The sequence below is a fragment of the Schistocerca nitens genome, chromosome 9 (genome assembly GCF_023898315.1).
Source record: "Schistocerca nitens isolate TAMUIC-IGC-003100 chromosome 9, iqSchNite1.1, whole genome shotgun sequence".
NCBI lineage: Eukaryota > Metazoa > Arthropoda > Insecta > Orthoptera > Acrididae > Schistocerca > Schistocerca nitens.
Window position 1 is genome coordinate 210,251,195 of NC_064622.1, and position 21,438 is coordinate 210,272,632.

The following is a 21,438-nucleotide window of genomic DNA, read 5'->3' on the forward strand; positions in this document are numbered from 1 at the left end:
TTTACATACATATAGAATATTAAAACAGATATTAGAATATGTGAGAATTTGGAAGTATCTTGGGACAGGTGCATCAAACGTGCCAACCTACCATATAGTTTATTGATAGATAACCCAGTAGTTACTAAAGCGTAATTCGTGAGAGAATTTTCGCTTTAAGAATAATTAATGTGCTGTGCTATGTGATGTCTTTCTCAATTTATGGGAATCACTTGACTCATCTACGCAGTACTGATCAAAATAAATTACTTGTTTACGGATGTCGTAGCATATACGGAGAGGACGGAAAGCATCATAGAATAAAGCAGACGGATAAAAGGCATCCGGTTAAAACAGGTGTTAAGTGCGTATAGCATGTATGATAAGATAGCCACTATTCGTAATATACTGCATAAATATATAATAAATAGGATATCTAGGCCTCTGACATTGTCTACAGACGACGCAGCTATCGGCCTACTCAGAGAGCTGGAGTTGGTGCGTAAACGAAACGAAACGAGAGACACCCGCAGAGCATAAATTCCGGAATAGAAACAAGCACAGATTCTCGTAAAATAAGTGTTAACAATGTGCGTACAAATTACCGAAAAGAAACTACGCTCACTATGCCACGCGGGTCATTGTAATGTCGCAGCGGTGAAATATATTCATAAATTTTACTAGCAACAACTTAACAGAGGACGAATAGGGAACTTTGTTCACCAAACTTCTGTTAAAATGCATTTCATTGGTTTCACGCGAAATGTATTGTTTAACTCAGTACTTTGCCATCGCAGCTGTTAGAGGCTGAGGTCTGTAAATTATTAAACGCCAAATTCAGTGCAGATATGTGATACACCAGACGGAAAATACTATTTATCTCTGAAATCTAATGAGGTGTAGTCAGTTTGGAACCGTTTGAAAAAATGTCTCTGCTGAAAATATAAACCAGCGTGAAAAATGTTGGAGTTACATCCGTTGTTGTCGTGGCCACTAGAGAATGTGGAATATCTCAGCTGCAAAGAAACGTGAAAGAACTCAGTAATGGTTTTGGTGGAGAAAGCATCTCGGATTCGGTTGATATGAACGACACAAACGCACTGCCTACAGGAGCAAGCAATTCTTGTAAAACATTTGACTTGTAGTTTCATTTTTTGTGTATGTGAGTAGAAATATTATCAACTATCTTTTTAATAATCACATAAACTGCGTGCAGTGTTAATAAATCTAGAAGCCGTATAATCATATGTGATATGGAAGTTTGGTGTTTTATTTGCCACTCATGGCTTACACTGCGGTATGAAATGTCATCATTTTTTAACGACGTAATTACCCTCCTTGTTGGAGACTATATTCAATACATGGAAGGTTATCTATCATTTAGGTAATTGTCATGTTCACTTTGTTTATATTATATAACTAGGATCGAAGAGCAGCAGAGGGGACTAAATTAATCATCCACTGAATGCTTTAATGTGAATTGATAATTCAGAACTTTCGTCTCTGGCTGCAAATGTTCCAAACTGCTGTCATATGCATATATAAAGAACATCTTCCACTTCGATGAAGTTAAAAGGTCGAGGAGAATGTTGAATCGTTCAGTCCTTCTGTGCCGTCAGCTTGTCCCACTTCTCTTAGTTACGGAAGGTATCTGATTAGGATCCCAGCTGCCTGAAGGCTACATCGTCGTTGAAGATCACGTATAGTCGAATATAAGCATGCGCTACCTGTTTTCTATTTGTGCTGCTAACCAGATACAAACCTATCGACGAGAAGGTGTGGAAAAACCGCTGTCTTGGACAGAAAGCGGACATTCAGTACTAAAACTGAACATCCGCCACCTGTGGCTTATGGGAATGTGGCCGTTGGGTCATTCTTCAGTGTTCAAACTTTACACCGCCTTCGCATTCACACTGGGCTTGTGGAGCGTTGTGGAGTCTCTGCTAGCAGTTTACTGCACTTTGGGGAAGCTTGAGGAAACCACTCTGCAGTTGATGATCACTTCGACATTGATCTGTGGCTTCATGAAGATGGTTCTCTTTGTGAGCGACCCACATAGTTACAACTCGATGGTACGGGATATGGCTGGTCTCATAGCGGGACAGGACGAAGATAGCTCCAAGGATGCTGCGCTGGCGGCAATCCTGCACGACTCTCGCAGACGTGCGTTCCGCATTACTATGGGAATGCTGCTGTTTATGCTCTCACAGTGCTTCATCTGGTATCCCATTCCCCTTGTTGTGCATGCAGAGGATCGGCGGCTGCCACTTTCGCAGCACGCATGGGACAACAACAGCAACTACTACGCACTCTCGTACACTGTCCAGTGCGTATGTGGCCTGTATGTGAGCCAGATCAGCTTCGCTCTGGACTGCCTGTTTGCGTCCATCTTGATCCTTGTAGTTGCTCAGCTGAAGATCCTCGGAGAACGTATTTTGAAGTTGAAGCAGGAAGTGATTCCAGTAGAGGCAAACGAAAATCCTCGTCGGTGGAATCAGACGCCGAGAGACAAACATTATGACGGAATGTACAGAAGATTGTGCGTTTGCATCGACAGCCACCAAAAGATTCTCAGGTACGTTAGTGGTTAATATGCATGTCAAAGATGGAACCCAAAATGCAGGTTTGCAATCCAAAGACAATCGTCCAATTTCACAAGATTATTTCTTGAACAACAGTGGAGATAGGAATTTGGCATGAATGTTAAGTAACGCATCGAAATTAAAAGATTTCGTTAACGCTAGCTGTGAGTTTCAAGCTCATGTAGTTCTACCTCGCTCAAATGTGCCTAATCGAGATGGAGGACGAAAACAACAAATGGAGTTTTGCACACTCGTTTATAACAAGTTTCACTCAATTACAACTGTGCACTATAATGTTCTTAGTAATGAGCTGCCTCAACGACGCATAGGACCGTAAGAGTCATTGCACTCCAAGGTCACGTTATTTGACGATATGTGATTTTTTTATGGGGAAATTGAGGAAAAATAGAACGCGTCCATAGCCTTCCCTGTCAGCTTACAATGCTACATAGTATCATCTATCGAGTCAGTAACTTCAGATATCTCGGAAAAGTATGGTTCTGAACTTACTTATCGTCTAAATGTTTGTCGTATGAAGGACGCAGTGACATTTGTGAAAGATGAATGAACACTTTGCTGCCAGAACAAACTGTAAAAATTACTCCAAGATTGCATCTGTAAGCTTCCAAAAGATATATCCTTGTGAAATCAGATGAAGCTTTTTGAAACCACAATATGTTGTACACTTGATCTATTCCCGTGAATGGACCGATTACAAAGAATATTTCAAAAACTAGGTAGTTATTCGTAAAATACAGGCTCACGGGGCCGGTATTTGCGTATTGCTTGGACGTGTTCGAACAGTTTCTTCTTCCATAGATCGAAGAGCAGGAGTTACCCATAATGTTCCTGCGTCATAGTGTACCGCCTCATTAGAATTTAAAATTGCGTGTTGACTCGATTGACACAGTTTCTTGGAGGTGGGTATACCATGATGTTGTCATAGCGTGGCCCCCGTGCTCTCAGGATATGGCTAATTAGACTAATTTTTGTGGACTTACGTTAAGGACTGCCTGTACGAGACACTAGTCAGTATTTCTACTATTCGTGCACGAATCAATGAAGCAATCGGAACTGTTGACGCTGGACAGCTGACTCTCACGTGGGCAGGGCACTGAATTTCCTGCACTACGGACAAAAAATTTGAGGGCTGCTAAACGTTCTACAAGGAACCACGATGCTGTATCAGTAAGAGTTTCCGAGTTATGGTATTATGAAATGATAGCCGAACTTCATGAATGCCTTGCATATTTCAAGTCAGTTGCTGCTGAACTTCGTTACTGACGAAACTAGTCGCACCACAACGACACACTTCAAGGTGGAAACATAATTGTGGACTAATATGCCGCGAAGAAAATTGTTACTTAGCAATATTTGTATAAAACTATACATCTATACTTCGCAGACCGCCTAATGGTGTCGGATAGACGATACGTTGTGCACCGGTATAATTTTCAGTAGGTCTCCGTGATAACTCGAATCCCTGTAATTTTACCTTCATGGTATTTTCGCGAGATATACCAAGCAGGAATCAGTACATCGGTTGTATGCTCTAGGAAAGGAGGCTCTTGGAAATTTTATTGTAAACCACACCGCAACGCACAGTCCACCTTTCGTATAGTCTGCTATGGAAGTGTAAGAGCAATGCCGCGACGCTTTCGCTCTTAGGAAACGATCATTTGGCGAAATGCGCTGCTCTTCCTTCGTTCTCCTCTATTTCCAGTGTCAGTTTAATTTAGGACGAGCTCCCTACTGATATATCTTGCTAGGCTATGTAGTATGCATTTGGGACTGACTCAAAAATCAAAATATGGTAAAGCGAATACTATCGTTGCTCTAGGCAGACGACGTTATCGTTCCATTTAGTACCGTCGCTTGCATCAACAGGTTATACCAGCTTGGTGTAAGAGCTTGAATTTGAGATCCCACCCAAGACAATTACTGTGGTAGGTCTTTTTAGAAGGATGCGGTGTATATGCTACCTATTGTCGTGTCACGCGAGGCTGTCCTCCATCTATAGTGACCGCGCCGTTGTCGTTTTTTACAGTAGCAAGTAGACAATTAATAGCCTACTTAGAAGCTACATTGCACCTAATAAGCTGTAAAATAATCATTTTCTTAACATTCGTACATCCATTTTTAAATTGGATGATCGTATAATTTTTATTAAAAATGAAACTCCTCCAACTGTACTTAAGATATCATATTTATTTGGCTACTAGTTTCAACATTGCGTCAATGCCATCTACAGGCCCTATATTCCTATACAACGCACCTTCCATAAAACAAACAATGTGAGACATCAGTAGTTTGTGAGCTATTGTACAAGATAAATATACTATAAACATATTATATAAAGAATGAATCCATTAAAAGTGGTTACATTACGTTCATTTTCACTAAGATGCAATTTACCTTGACATTAACAACTTATATGGTACAAACAAGTACAAATGAGTTTTTATATACACACCGCTATTTCCGTTATAGAGCAATACCAGACATTTGAATAAAAATGGGGGTATATATAAGTCTAGGTGACAAACCATTACTCTTAAAGATAATAATATAGGCGTGAAACAATACTAAAATTTTGTTACAAGCTAATATTAATACCCTAAACCCTACTTTGTATGCACAGTTTAACTAACAGGAAGGAAAATATGTATTGCCAGTCAGACATATGTAAGGTATGATTCCATTGTTTATAAATAGTGAAAGGTGGGAAAGGTGTCGCTTTGGACTCGGAGACTATATACGGCTCTGAGCACTATGGGACTTAACATCTATGGTCATCGGTCCCCTAGAACTTAGAAACACTTAAACCTAACTAACCTAAGGACATCACACAACACCCAGCCGTCACGAGGCAGAGAAAATCCCTGACCCCGCCGGGAATCGAACCCGGGAACCCGGGCGTGGGAAGCGAGAACGCTACCGCACGACCACTAGATGCGGGCTACTATATACGTTCCCTATATTCTTCTACTAATAGTTTCTCTTCCTGGATTTCGTGGTCCGTCCTTCTTTTCTCAAGCCCATCCGTCACTATCCTTCGCTCTTGTCAGTGGTCTTCCTCGGCCCCTTCTGTCCCCACCTTCCACCACTGTTCCCGTCAAACACGGATCTGGAGAATTCTACTCGTGCTAGCCTTTCCGCTTCCTTCCTAATCAGGTGTCCTGCGCGCATTAATCTTCTTTAGTTCGTCCTCCGGACAGTATTAGCTTGCGAGTTACTGGTTTTTTGGTATCCACCAGTCCTGAGACGGGGCGTCCCTATTGGGGCTAAATATTTTATTTAACAGCTTTCTGTAGACGACTAGCAGTTTTTGTAACTGTAAATGTTTAGACTCACACAGAGCTAGCGGGAGAGTTATAGTCTGGCACAGTCCAGTTTTAAAACTTGTCCTTATGGAAACGACTATAGTGCACATCACGCCCGGAAAGCCAAAATAGGCTCTCTTTGCCGCTGTGGTCCTTGTATTTTTCTGAATTTCCCTTCTACTCCGTTCACTAAAGAACCATACAAAATATTTCAATGTGTCCATCATTGGGTATTTTCAACACGACCATGTATTTTGTTTTCTGCTTGTTAATTTGCAACGCTGCTTTCCTTGCGATATGAGCTACGACTTCTCTTTGCTATCACTTATTAGAACAACATCGTCCGCATACAGAACCCGATTTATTGTGTGTCATTTCAGCTGGACTCCCATTTTTGTGTTCTCTGTCTATCGTTTTTTAACATAAATTAAAGAGTATCGTAGATAATACTTCTACTCTTCTAACACTAATTCTGGCTACAAGATGCTCTGGCACTCCTGTACTGATCTTCACTCTGAAATAGGTTTCCTCTAAACATATTTCTGCTAGACCTATAAACTTTTGTCGTAGCAAACTCTTTGAAATTGTTTGTGATTGTGCCCTGTTGCACGTTGTCATAACCTTTTTTGAAGTCAACTAAAACCACGTGGCTGTCGATGTAACTTTCCCAACACTGCTCCGCTGCCTGATTGAGCCTAAAACGCTGATCTGTATTTCTCTAGGGATGATGTCTGTTCTTTCGGAGGTGAATGTCAAAGAGAAAACACACCATCTCTATATAAAATATATACGCTAGAAGGCGTTGTGATATTTCAGAACATATCCTCAACAGTATCAGAATCCTTGCAGAAAGACAGACTGCGAACAAGTGGGTTAGTGAATGGGGGAACAGTATATGGTGTGCGCCGTGTGGACATCACGTTCAGAACTGGGACGTGCAAGGATATCTAGCGTAAAGTGGGAATACAGGGACGACACCCGGTCCGGCACAAATTATCACCTGTCGCCTCTGGAATTGTTTAATGCCCCACAGCAGCCAAGCGTCGGAGACCTCTAATTCAGGAAAATAAATAGTTGGACTGCTGATTCAGCAAATTTTTCATCCGTCGCCGCTGACTGCGTTCAATGTCCCACTGCTGCTAAATTTTGGAGGTTTCTTATTTCTTCTAAACCCGCATTGACAGTCGTCTGTAATTCCTTCTGCAACATTGTGTTCATTCTCTTCAGTAGATCATCTATTTATGTCATAATTTACGTACTTTCTAGATTACATCAAGGAATGTAATTTTTGTATAATTATTATAGAGCACCATTATTTTTAGTTTAGAGCCGAATCCTTCGGTTCTTCACTCGTCAGGTAGAGTCTAATATTTCCAAATCTTTTTTGTGATTACTTTTGCCAGTACCGGTCCTCCAGTTCTTATTCGTTCTCCTGCTATTTGGTCTTGGAAGAGAGCCTTATCGTTTTTACGTTTTCATTATTTGTTGTATTTCTTCTTCTTTAGGCGTTTTTACTTTCCTGTCCACTGACCTCACACATCACATGGAAGAGAATCATTGGGGTCATCACAGTTTAGTAATACTGCGAAGTACTCAGCCTATTGCATTGTACTTCAGTGTCATTCGTGAAAAACTTTCCCTTGTTTCTTTAATAAATTTTCCTGTCTCTTATATTTCCTATGTTACTTTTTGGTATATTTGTATTGTCCTGTGACGGATATAGCCCTTTTCCCCTTCTTCTATCGGCTCCTTGTAATATTTCCGTTCCTCCGGCCTCGATATAGTTGTCGTTTCCTTCCTTATTTTGTTACACCTGTCTTTTAGCTTCTGATCTCTCATACTATCTAACCTCATCTTCGTAGCCTACATCTCCTCTTCAAATTTTGCCTGCCATACTTGACTGAAATGGTTCAAATGGCTCTGAGCACTATGGGAATTAACATCTGAGGTCATCAGTCCCCTAGAACTTGGAACTATTTAAACCTAACCAACCTAAGGACACCACACACATCCAAGCCCGAAGCAGGATTCGAACCTGCGACCGTAGCGGTCTCGCGGTTTCAAACTGAAGCGCCTAGAACTGCTCGGCTACTCTGGCCGGCATACTTGATTGAACCACACCTCGTCTAACATCAGCGTTTGCCAAGAATTTCGGTAACTGTTTATTGTATCCCTTTCTTGACACCGGTCACTGCTCATACCCCGGTTTTCTGCCTTTTCCAGACATTTAATTAGAGTATCTGCTGCTGCTGACCCACATTTTCTACATCTCTCCGTCTCATTTTATCTGTTTATATCACAATTTGTAGCCTGCTTAGCATTTCTTCACACCTTCTTATATCTGACATTAATGTTACCTATCACCAATGAGCCGTGTGCGGCTCGTGTTCATTCCCTTTATTGTTTGTCATCTCTTACCGTACGGCAGCCTCGTTTTCTTATTCCATTTACTGGCGTCAATAACTTCCTGCCTTACCTGCCCGTGAGTGGCAACAGCAGCGCTTATCGATAAGTGCTCTGTCGTACTATCTCTGGAGCGACAGCTAGTACTTCCGGGTCGTCGTCAGTTTCTAGCTCAGTCGGGATTTGAGTTGGGGTTGAAGCGCCAGTGACGTGCGGGCAGCCAGTACTGGCCGACCGCTGCCGACACACATGTGCTGTCCAGCGGAAGGAAGTTGGAGCGGGACGATCGTTGTTTGGTCGTTCGGTTGCTCGGATCATCGGGCGACCTGTATTCGGTGTTTTGACCGTTCCTGGGTCTCGTCAGTTGGTCATCTTGCTGGACGTGGGTCGGTTCCTTCCTTCTGCTGAGACGTCGTGGCCAATAGGCAAGAGTTACCTCTGCATGGGTGGATCCGAGCCAGTGTGCCCGGGTCGCCGTGTCTCCCAATTCCGAACGGGCATCGAGTTGAGTCGGGTTGGAGCTGCAGTCAGCTTCGGACAGCCAAGATTCACCCGACCATTGCCGACACACCTAACTTCAGTGGAAACGACCTGGGTCGGTCGTTCGTCTCATCAGACGACATGTATCTGCACGCCGACCGCTTGTAGAAACACTCTGTGTGTCGAATTGATTCGTTCTTGTTGTTCCACAGTGATTGCTTTTACGATTGTTCGAGTTCTTGTGCAAGTGTGTTTACGTGGAACCGTGCGTAGCTTCTGTGATTTCCACTGAGCAGATGAATGCTGTGTGCGTACTTTAGTAGTCAGTCGGTCGATTGAAATAGAGCAGCGAGTGTGACGGGTGGAAGGGAATTGAGTAGGCTGTTAGTTGGTTCCTCAGCCGTCCCTTGATCGTGTTGCCACCCGATTGTTCAGTGTTATGCTTGGCTGCCTGTCTCACCTAAGCTGTTGTTAGAGTTTCCTCCCCAGGCCGATCCTTCGAACACTTCTGGGCACCAATGTTTGTTGTTTGTGATTGTCATTTTATTTGGTCGCAAGTACTGTGCCAGAACTTCAGCCGACTTCATGACAACTATTTTAAGATTAGGCCTTCAGCCGTGTTTTATTTTAAATTCTTGTTGCTCTGTATTTAGTGCTTCAGCCGCGTTTGTTTCTGAATCCGTGGCCTTCATATGTAAACCCTTGTCCAAAATTTTCTCTTTAATTATCTTGGATTCTTGAAACGGCCTTCAGAAGTGTTCTGTAAATGTTTACCTTAAGGTTGTCTTCAATTGTTCTTGAGTAATTATTTGGGCCTTCAACCGACAAGATACTTCAAGTTTTCTTAAGATTTTTTCTGTTGTACTGTGTAAAATCTGATCTCTAAAGCCTCTCTTTTATTATGTAAAAAAATTTCTATTCGGCTTTCAACCGAAGAATTAACTTCAATTTTCCTTAATATGACCTTTAGCCGAAATTTGTAAATGCTTGGCTTTTAAAGAATTTCCTTAGCTAATATGAAATATTATTTCGGCCTTTAGCCGAGAAGATATTGTAATTTTGCTTAAGTAAGGCCTTCAGACGTTACTCTAAATCCTGGTGTTTTAATCTTATTCTGGAGAAGTTACTTGGGCCCTGAGCCGTGAATTGATCCTTGTTGTTTTAAAGAGAAAACTGTGCATTGGTTTAAGCAATAAAGATGTGTGTGTTCTTTTATAACTAACGGTAATTGACCTTGACCCCTTTCCACAACCTGATTCGCTCTGTCCTGCGAAACCAGGTCTTTCCACAACCTGATCCGCTCTGTCCTGCGAAACCAGGATTTCAAACAGGAAATTATCACTGTCAAAGTCTGACCATCTGTAGGTTCTCGTATCTTGGACACCGTTTGCATACGCTTCTGGATACATATGTGGTCTGATAGTTTATGGTTTGCCAGTCTGGCGTCATCTATGTCCTTTATGTTATTTTTTATTCTGTTGCTTAATTGGTCAAGTGGATGCCTTTGTTACTGATCTCTTAATGAACACTTGAATTACCGGTCACCAGTTCGTAAATGTCTTCTTGACCAACCTTGACTTTAAAATTACTCAACATACCTTTGACATTAAGGACTGGCAACGAAGTACACACAAATTCCAATTTCGTGTAAAATTCAACCTTTATGAATCTCTCCATATCATCGCAGGATGAGTGTGCTTTAATCTTGGATAGAGAACTAAGCTGAGGTGAAAATATTATTGGGAGATACCGCACCAAACCACCTTTTGTCCGGCGCAGTGCAGCAACTCGCTGTTGCATGGACTCAACAAGCAACTAGAAGTCCCCTGCAGGAATATTTAGCCACGCTTCCTCAATAACCATCCACTATTGCGAATGTGTTGCTGGTGCAAGATTTTATGCACAGAATGACTTCCCTACTATGTCCCATAAATGTTCGATGGGGTTGAAGTCCGGCGACCTGATAGGCCAAACCGTTCACATCGTCCAGCATGTTCTTCAACCCAATCGTGAACAGTTAAGGCCCAGTGACATTCCACACTGCCGTCAATAAAAATTCGATTGCCTTTGAATGGCTGCTAATGGCCTCCAAGTACCAGAACTTAGCCACTTCCTGCCGATGATCGATTCCCTTTGACCAGAGAATCCAGTCCATTGTACGTAAACAAACCCCACACCATTATGAAGCCGCCACCAGCTTGCTCAGTGCTTTGTTGACAGCTTGGCTTCATGGCTTCATGCCGTCCATGCCACACTCGTACCCTACCATCGGGAGTCATCTGGCCTTTCCACGGTTCTGTAGTAGTCTTGGGTTCAACCGTTCTTGCCAGGAGCCGTGGATAGGGTTGCGGTCAATGTCGTGCTGTTAGGAAAGCGACTGGTCTGGCGTCGGTCATCTGCTGCCATAGCCCATTAACACCAAATATAAGGGACACGTTCGTCGTACGTCCAATATTTAATTCTGTACTTATTTCACGCAGTATTGTTTGTCTGTTAGCACTGACAGTTCTAAGCGAAAACCGCTGCTCTCAGTCGTTAAGTAAAGGCCGTTGGCCAATGATTTGTCCTTGGTGAGAGGTAACGCCTGAATTTGGGTATTCACGGCATGGTCTTGACACTGTGAGACCTCGGAATACAGATTTCTCTAACGATTTTTGAAATGGAATGTCCCACGCGTCTAGCTACTGTTCCGCCTTCAAAGTCTGCTAATCCCCGCCGTGCGTCGTAGTCAAGTCGAAAATATTTCCAGATGAATAACGTAAGGACAAATGACGGCTTCGCCAGTGAACTGCCCTTTTTTGTGTACTCGATACTACCGCCATCTGTATATGTGTATATTGCTATCCCATTACTTTTATCACATCAGAGTCTTATGGAAAAGAGTTGTAACGAAAGAGATTCTCTTGTTAATTTCCGAATCATGTACATAACCTGGCTTGTGTAGGCAGCTGATTTTCGAGGTTTCAAAAGAGAAGTCTAGTGTCGGATACCAGTGAGATAGTCCTGACTGCGAGGGGTAGACAATCCTGACCTACATATCTTATTTGCGAGAGGGGACAACCCTCTGCACAACATCCTACCTGGAAGACAAGTGCGATTTTATTTAGATGCCCATCCTGGAGGACTTACCTCCTCAACACCTTTTACGCAGTCCTGGCCAAACCCGACAGGAGTAGTTTATTTCCTCGGTATTAAGTATATACAGTGAGCGTTCCTCGAACTGCCACATAAGGAGGAGGCGGATGGGGAGATTATCGACAACTGAATCGCAATGTTGGTCAATTTTGTCGGATCCATTTCGTTAACGACGAGCTGCTTATGCAAAGAAGGGCTCCTCGCATAATTGCAGTGAATTAGACTCTACAGATTGTGTCGTGACAGCTCATGGAAAATCTGACTGAATGATTATCGGGAGGTAATGTATTTAAATTATTTAAAAAACTGCTTTCTGGAAGGAAACACCTTCTACATCCCGTAGATAACTTCAAGATAACATTACTATTAGCGATAGCCCCATTCCGTAGGTGTAGGAAACAGATGAAAGGTACGTTACAGACTACAAAAATCAACTTTTCGTCACTCCCCAGATAATATTAGATTATGGATCTCCACCTGAAGCGCCTCGTACGTCGAAGGTACACTATGTTATCAAAAGTATCCGGACACCCCCAAAAACATACGTTTTTCATATTAGGAAAATTGTGCTGCCACCTACTGCCCATACTTCATATCAGCGACCTCAGTAGTCATTAGACATCGTGAGAGAGCAGAACGGGGCGCTCCGCGGAACTCATGTACTTCGAACGTGGTCAGGTGATTGCGTGTCACTTGCGTCATACGTCTGTACGGGAGATTTCCACACTCCTAAACATCCCCAGGTCCACAGTTTCCGATGTGGTGGTGAAGTGTAAACGTGAAGTGACACGTACAACACAAAAGCGTACAGGCCGACCTCATCCTTTGACTGACAAGAGACCGTCGACAGTTTAAGGGGGTCGTAATGTGTAATAGGCAGATATCTATCCAGACAATTACACAGGAATTCCAAACTGCATCAGGATCCACTGCCAGTACTATGGCAGTTAGGCGGGAGGTGAGAAAACTTGGATTTCATGGTCGAGCTGCTGCTCATAGGCCACACATCACGCAGGTAAATGCCAAACGACGCCTCGCTTGGTGAAAGGAGCGTAAACACTGGAGGATTGAACAGTGGAAAAACGTTGTGCGGAGTGACGAATCACTGTACGCAATGTGGCGATCCGATGGCAGGGTGTGGATATGGCGAATGCCCGGTGAACGTCATCTGCCAGCATGTGTGGTGCCAACAGTAATTCAAATGGCTCTGAGCACTATGGGACTCAACTTCTAAGGTCATCAGTCCCTAAGAACTTTGAACTACTTAGCCGGCCGCGGTGGTCTATCGGTTCTAGGCGCTCAGTCCGGAGCCGCGCGGCTGCTACGGTCGCAGGTTCGAATCCTGCCTCAGGCATGGATGTTTGTGATGTCCTTAGGTTAGTTAGGTTTAAGTAGTTCTAAGTTCTAGGGGACTGATGACCTCAGATGTTAAGTCCCATAGTGCTCAGAGCCATTTGAACCATTTAGAACTACTTAAACCTAACTAACCTAAGGACATCACACACATCCATGCCCAAGGCAGGATTCGAACCTGCTACCGTAGCGGTCACGCGGTTCAGAACTGTAGCGCCTAAAACCGTTCGGTCACCAAGGCCGGCGGCAACAGTAATATTCGGAGGTGATGGTATTACGCTGCGGTCGTATTTTTCATGGAGGGGACTTGGCACCCCTTGTTTTTTTGTGCGGCGCTATCACAGCACAGACCTACATTGATGTTTTAAGCACCTTCTTGCTTTCCACTGTTGAAAGGCAATTCGGGGACGGCGACTGCATCTTTCACCACGATGGAGCCTCTGTTCATAGCGCACGGCCTGTGGCGGAGTGGTTACACGACAATAATATCCCTGTAATGGGCTGGCGCGCGCAGACGCCTGATCTGAATCCTATAGAACACCTTTGGGATGTTTTGGAACGCCGAATTTGTACCAGGCCTCACCGACAGACATCGATACCTCTCCTCAGTGCAGCTCTCCGTGAAGAATGGGCTGCCATTCCCCAAGAAACCTTCCGGAACCTGATTCAGCGTATGCCTGCGAGAGTGGAAGCTGACTTTAAAGCTAAGGGTGGGCCAACACCATGTTGAATTCCACTATTACTGATGGAGGGTGCCACGAACGTGTAAGTCATTTTCAGTCAGGTGCCCGGGTACTTTTGATCACATAGTGTATATTGTAGAGATTATTGACTATTACACATTTGACAGAGAACTATCACCTTTAGGTTAATTCCTACCCTCTCAGTTACTCTGCTAAACTGTTCAAAATTGATTAATCATCGTTTGTTTGGACCTGAGTGTTAATAACGTAGCTCAAATCCAACTATATAAATTGCGTCGCATGAAAGATCTAATAAAAAGTGCAAATAGATAATTTTCATATGTTTTCCTATGGTGATCCCTTAACGTAAGAAATATTATTTTGAATAAAGAATCACACTCTTTATGCTATTCTAGTCTGAAACGGTGCTAAATAATTTGTTTTGTATCAGAACTACGAGGGCGTGCTGAGAAGTAATGCCTCCGAAATTTTTATTCTGTCCCCAATAGGATCTATAATTTACCCCTTTCTCATTGTCAGCATATTACTCGGTCGAATTTCCCGCTTCCTTGAAGCAAGTTGCAGTCACTTGCCTCAAGAGGGCTCTTCATTGTAAGATGTAACATTTGGTGTGTAACGTAACTGTGTCGTTGCGTGAGAAAGAGCTTGTAATAAAAAATCTAACGGTAGAAAACTTCGTCAACGCATGGGGATCACCCTCTCCTACATACCTGGGAGCTGCGACATCAGCACCAGTGAGACGCCTTAAGTTTACTGTTACTGATCATCCTCCATACAGTCCCGAATTAGCCGCATCCGACATTCATCTGTTTCCAAAACTTAAAGAACATCTCTGTGGACCACTTTGATAGTGTCGGAGAGGTGCAAGCAGAGGGGAGGTTGTGGTTCCGTCAACGAAGTCAAACAGTGTCCAGTGACGGTATCAAAACCAGTGTTGGGAGAAATGCCTACGTCGCTACGTATACGTAGGTGTTAAGAATAAAGATGTAGAATGTTAATAACGCTTGTTTTATTTAAAAGGCTTTAAGCGTATTCACATAAAAGATTCTGGGGCATTACTGTTCAGTACGCGCTCGTAATAAAAATAATTTATTTGTTTATTTTCTACTGATCTGCGGCTTACCACTTGTTCTTCTTACATCTTCATCTACATGATTACTCTGCAATTCACAATTAAGTGCTTGGCAGAGGGTTTATCGAACCACAATCATACTATCTCTCTACCATTCCACTCCCGAACAGCACGCGGGAAAAACGAACACCTAAACCTTTCTGTTCGAGCTCTGATTTATCTTATTTTATTTTGATGATAATTCCTACCTATGTAGGCTGGGCTCAACAAAATATTTTCGCATTCGGAAGAGAAAGTTGGTGACTGAAATTTCGTAAATAGATCTCGCAGCAACGAAAAACGTCTTTCCTTTAATGACTTCCATCCTAACTCGCGTATCATATCTGCCACACTCTCTCCTCTATTACGTGATAATACAAAACTAGCTGCCCTTTTGTGCACCCTTTCGATGTCCCCCGTCAATCCCACCTGGTAAGTATCCCACACCGCGCAGCAATATTCTAACAGAGGACGAACGAGTGTAGTGTAAGCTGTCTCTTTAGTGGACTTGTTGCATCTTCTAAGTGTCCTGCCAATGAAACGCAACCTTTGGCTCGCCTTCCCCACAATATTATCTATGTGGTCTTTCCAACTGAAGTTGTTCGTAATTTTAACACCCAGGTACTTAGTTGAACTGACAGCCTTGAGAATTGTACTATTTACCGAGTAATCGAATTCCAACAGATTTCTTTTGGAACTCATGTGGATCACCTCATACATACAGCAAAATATATTTTATCTGGAGTTTTGTTTTACTGTATTACTTCCTTCAGAATGGTAAAAGCTAAACAGCACATCAGGTAATAAACCGTGTCTCCTTACACCAGTGAATCGAAACTCCATTTTCTATTTTTCGAAATTCTTATTTTTCTTTATTTCAATAGTTGAGTTTCGCAGTAAGGGTGGAATATACTTGGTGTATCAAAAAGGTTGGCGCAAACTTACACGGCTGAAAGTACACGATAACAGGAGTACAAACGTCAAGTAAACATGGGCTCTAAAACGCGTACCTTAAGAGCTTTGAGATAATATTGGTTTTCAATATTATGAAACAGATCTCTCCTACTGCATGCTCTTTGCTCTCCATATTTTGGGAAGTGCTAGTATGGGCCAAAACAAGAAAAAAATCTCAAGTAAATATGTGCTCTAAAATGCATACCCTAACAGCTATGAGTACCTGTTCATCTTCGGTACTTTGGAACACAACTCTTCTAATGAACAAGTGCTCAAAACTTTTAAGGTATGCATTTTAGAGCACATGTTTACTGGACATATTTTTCTTGTTTTGGCCCATACTACCACTTCCCAAAATATGGAAAGCAAAGGGCTTGCAGTAGAAGAGATCTGTTTCACAGTATTGAAAATCAAGAATATGTCATAGCTCGTTAGGTATGCGTTTTCGAGCCCATGTTTACTTGAGATTTGTGTTTCTATTATTGTATACTTTCAGCGGTGTAAGATTGCGCCATCCTTTTTGATACACCCTGTATAGACCCAAGTCCTTGCAAATATTGAGACTACCTAAAGCAAAGTGTTCCACCGAATTTCGATTCTGAATCAGATAAATCTTAAAACGTTTATGGAAGGTCTGAAAAAAATTAATTACATGGGGCAATTGTACATTGCACGACCCGGATACGCAAAATGAATCACAAATTTCAGGACACCAATTCTCTCCTTTTGTCTTGAGCGGACAAAACCGACCCTTCACAATGAGACATTGATATTTCCTTGTTTAGTTGATCCCATACATGTAGAGAGTAGTTCATTCCAGCAGATTCCAAAGAATCTGCAGGCGAAAAGTTTTTTCTTCAAATCTCAATCATGGATTTAAAATTCTGGTCACCTCGGAAACTGCTTGGCCTTATGCTTCACATTTGACCTTCAGCGCAGTAGTTTCGATGCTAAAAATTCTTTTCCTTGGCCTGTTACACCTCAAAGTAATATTCATACTTCATGTTCCCCATAAATGTGGAAACTCATTCATGACATACTGTGAACAGCTTTATTATTCTAGTGTTTAACAGCTAGGCTCTCCACTCAAGACAGCAGACTACGAAGTAAGACTCAGATTATGACGTTACATACCATTGTACTCGTAACTATGAATTGCGCCTTAAGCGCATGAAGAATGCTCAGAAGTGCAAGAGTGAAACCAGTTATTTAGTGATAGATTCGAAAATCTACACTGATGCACGTATTAGACTTGCGTTATGAGCGTATGGCCTTTCAAACTTCACCAGACGTCCAGAATCAATTGTTGGCATATTTTTAAACGTACACTAATACGTACTGTCTTATCGTTTTGCACGGTTTATTCTATTATCATTCAGTGGGTATTCTCGTATCTTCTGCAGCTTGTGACCCAGGACTTAAAAACCAATTCGTCAAGTAGGTCGGAGGAATAATTTCTGAAGAGGCTGAATACATTAAATGGTAGTCCAGTGTGGCCCTACAAATTGATTTTCCAGTTTTAAAGAAAACAATGGCCCAATTCCATTGACATTTCACTTAGCATTCACAATTACGTCCTTGTTGCAGGTTCATCACGCATGTACAAGACGCCATGAGCCCCATAGCAATGACGCAGTTTGCTAGCAGTGTTGTCATCGCATGTATGGGGCTATTTCAGGCGACATACGTAAGACCATCACTTTTAAATTAGGCATATGTGTTTCACTGTATGTGAACTACGTATTAACTTAAAGATTGTTATTTTGGTTTCTCCATGGCCATCTTACAAAATATATATACAGGGTGAGTCACCTAACATTACCGCTGGATATATTTCATAAACCACATCAAATACTGACGAACCGATTCCACAGACCGAACGCGAGGAGAGGGGCTAGTGTAATTGTTTAATACAAACCATACAAAAATGCACGGAAATATGTTTTTTAACACAAACCTACGTTTCTTAAAATGGAACCCCGTTAGTTTTGTTAGCACATCTGAACATACAAACAAATACGTAATCAGTGCCGTTTGTCTCATTTTAAAATGTTAATTACATCCGGAGATATTGTAACCTAAAGTTGACGCTTGAGTACCACTCCTCCGCTGTTCGATCGTGTGTATCGGAGAGCACCGAATTACTTAGGGATCCAAAGGGAACGGTGATGGACCATAGGTACGGAAGAGACTGGAACAGCACATTACGTCCACATGCTAACACCTTTTTATTGGTCTTTTTCACTGACGCACATGTACATTACCATGAGGGGTGAGGTACACGTACACAGGTGGTTTCCGTTTTAAATTACGGAGTGGAATAGACTGTGTCCCGACATGTCAGGCCAATAGATGTTCAATGTGGTGGCCATCATTTCCTGCACACAATTGCAATCTCTGGCGTAATGAATGTCGTACACGTCGCAGTACATCTGGTGTAATGTCGCCGCTGGCTGCCACAATACGTTGTTTCATATCCTCTGGGGTTGTAGGCACATCACGGTACACATTCTCCTTGAACATACCCCACAGAAAGAAGTACGGAGGTGTAAGATCAGGAGAACGGGCTGGCCAATTTATGCGTCCTCCACGTCCTATGAAACGCCCGTCGAACATCCTGACAAGGGTCAGCCTAGTGTTAATTGCGGAATGTGCAGCTGCACCATCATGCTGATACCACATACGTCGACGCGTTTCCAGTGGGACATTTTCGAGCAACGTTGGCAGATCATTCTGTAGAAACGCGATGTATGTTGCAGTGCTCTTCGATTCACACGATCGAACAGTGGAGGAGTGGTACTCAAACGTCAACTTTAGGTTGCAATATCTCCGGATGTAATTAACATTTTACAATGCAACAAACTGCACTGATTACGTATTTGTTTATATGTTCAGATGTGCTAACAAAACCAAAGGGGTTCCATTTAAAAAAACGTAGGTTTGTGTTAAAAAACATACTTCCGTGCATTTTTGTATGGTTTGTATTAAACAATTACACTAGCCCCTCTCCTCACGTGCGTTCTGTGGAATCGGTTCGTCAGTATTTGATGTGGTTTACGAAATATATCCAGCGGTAACGTTACGTGACTCACCCCGTATACGAAGGTTATTCGCAAAGTAGAGAACGATTGGTCGCGAAATGGAAAATACATTGAAAATCTGATGAAGCCTTGCACAGATGTGTTGGACACTGTGTCTAGTCCGCCCGTCGATTGCACAATGTCGTTCTTTTCAGTTCTGAGCTCACAGTAAGAACATTTCGCCTGAAGCTATGGAATCCACATAACGTAACTGTCATGTGGTTCGTTCTGCACGACAATTCTCGGCCGCACTCTGCAGGAGCAATGAAGATGCTCCTGCAGCGTTTTCGATGGGAAGTGTTTGATCACCCACAATACAGCCCGTAATTGGCTACCCCTGAGGTTCACCTCTGCTCGAATGAACAGCTGGCTATGAAGACAATATTTTGACACAGACAACGAGCTGCAGTCCAGAGTAGAAAAGTGTCGAAAGGCACTGGTGACTTTTTTCTGTAACGAGGGAATTGAAAAGTTGGTACAACGCTACGGTAGATGTCTAAGTCTGAGCGGCGACTGTGTACAGAAGTAGCTGGAAAGTGTAGCTAACCGTTGCAAATAAAACAGTTTTGATGTTCACTGTGGTTTCCATTTCGCCACCTATCATTCCTTACTTTCCGAATTGCCGTCGTATATAGCAAAATGCCACGATAAATGCCTATAAAAATTCTAAAAGTATCATTAGTGTGATGTAAATTACTCATCGTTCAGTCCCAAATAAAACTCTTGCTGGAACAGTTAACATCACTTTACGTCTAACAAAAAGGCAGGAGCATTATCTCAAGATAAATTGTACAGTCACTCGTTCATCATCTTGACGCCTCTCCACACTGAGAATACTGACTCCTGTAGGCATTGTAGCCACGTCACGCAAGAAGGAAAGTACGAGGGGGTACTGAAAAGTAGTGCCTCCGAATTTTTTATATTTTAAATAAAAAAGTTATTAACAATCTACATCTTTATTCTTCATGTCTACAAAATTGTTTCTCGACGTAGTCACACCTTTCTCGCAAAGAGAGACCAGCTTGTTGATAGAAAGTTTGTCATTGTTGAAGGAGCCACAGCCTCACCCCTTGTTCCACCGCTGTATCGCTATCAAAGTGAAGTCCTCGAAGGCGTTCTTTTAGTTTCGGAAACAGATGAAAATCAGATGCAGGCATGTCGGGACTGTATGGAGGATGATGGATCGATGACCGTGAACCCAAGGCGTCGAATTGTTGCAAATGTCGCAGTGCTGGTGTGTGGTCTGGCATTGTCGTGCTGAAGGAAAGGGTGTTACATGTGTGGACGAACTCTTAGAATTGTGCTTTCAGCTTTCGGAGCTGTTCCTTACTTACCAACATCATTACGGTACACACCGCCATGTTATATGCTGCAGTTTGGAGCCCTCTTGCAGCAGAGGGCTAAAATTTGCGTCGAAGAAACGGGAAAGTCTACGGAATAATATGCAGGACAGGTAAAACCTCAACCGATATTGAGAATACAATAAAAATTTCGGAGGCATTGCGTTTCATCACGACCTCGTATATAAGCGGAGCAGAGATGAATGGGAATTAAGTCTAAGGACGAAAAGATACGCCGATTGGGAAAATCAATGAGATAAGCTGCTTCGACAAGAGGCAGACTTTTGTAGCCCCGCATCTGGGAAGCAGCGTCTCGCTAATGGGAAAGCTCGTCGGTGCTTAGTGTACTAATGTGAATCTCTATGCAGAGTGCTAGGTCTATGACGAGACCACGAGCAGGCGACAGGTTGTTACGTTGAAGGACTACACTGATCAGCCAAAACATTACGACCACTGCCCACCACTGCCCACTGCACGGTTGGAGGCCTCATGATGACGTTGTGGGCACGCGAAGCAGTAATAAAAACATGTAAACTGATCAATAACGGATGGAGGATTACTCTGGCGAAGATATGCGCCGAAAATGGAGAAATCCACTGAGATAAGCGACTTTGCCATATACCAGATCATTATTACACAGAGCGTGTGAACGAGTATGTCGAAAACGGCGAAGCTGGTCGAATGTTCACTTGCTACTACCGTGACCATCTACAGAAAGTGGCAGAAGTGCAGTGAATATACAAATAGACGCCAAGTAGTCGGCCGCCCACGAGTCTTCACAGAACGTGGGGTTTGGAGGCTTGTCTCCTCTGTAAAGTAGGATAGATGGCGATCTGTGACATCTCCGCCGAAATAACACATTGCTGGTGGACGGACATGTGGTTCGGAATTCAACATTCAGCGCTCATTGTTGAGCATGGGACCGCGCAGCAAACGATCCTTAGGTGTTCACTCGTTGGACCAACGACATCGTTGATTGTGATTGTAGTGGGCT

General features: G+C 42.8%; 1 protein-coding gene across 1 annotated transcript in view; it reads left to right on the top strand.

Annotated features, from left to right (window-relative positions):
- Positions 1-1,697: 1,697 nt before the first annotated feature.
- Positions 1,698-21,438, top strand: part of LOC126204117 (odorant receptor Or2-like) — a 39,925-nt gene continuing 20,184 nt past the window's right edge. The window contains exons 1-2 of the mRNA XM_049938532.1: positions 1,698-2,554; positions 17,612-17,711. Coding sequence (XP_049794489.1) covers positions 1,698-2,554; positions 17,612-17,711 — 957 coding nt within the window. The remainder of the gene's footprint in view (positions 2,555-17,611; positions 17,712-21,438) is intronic.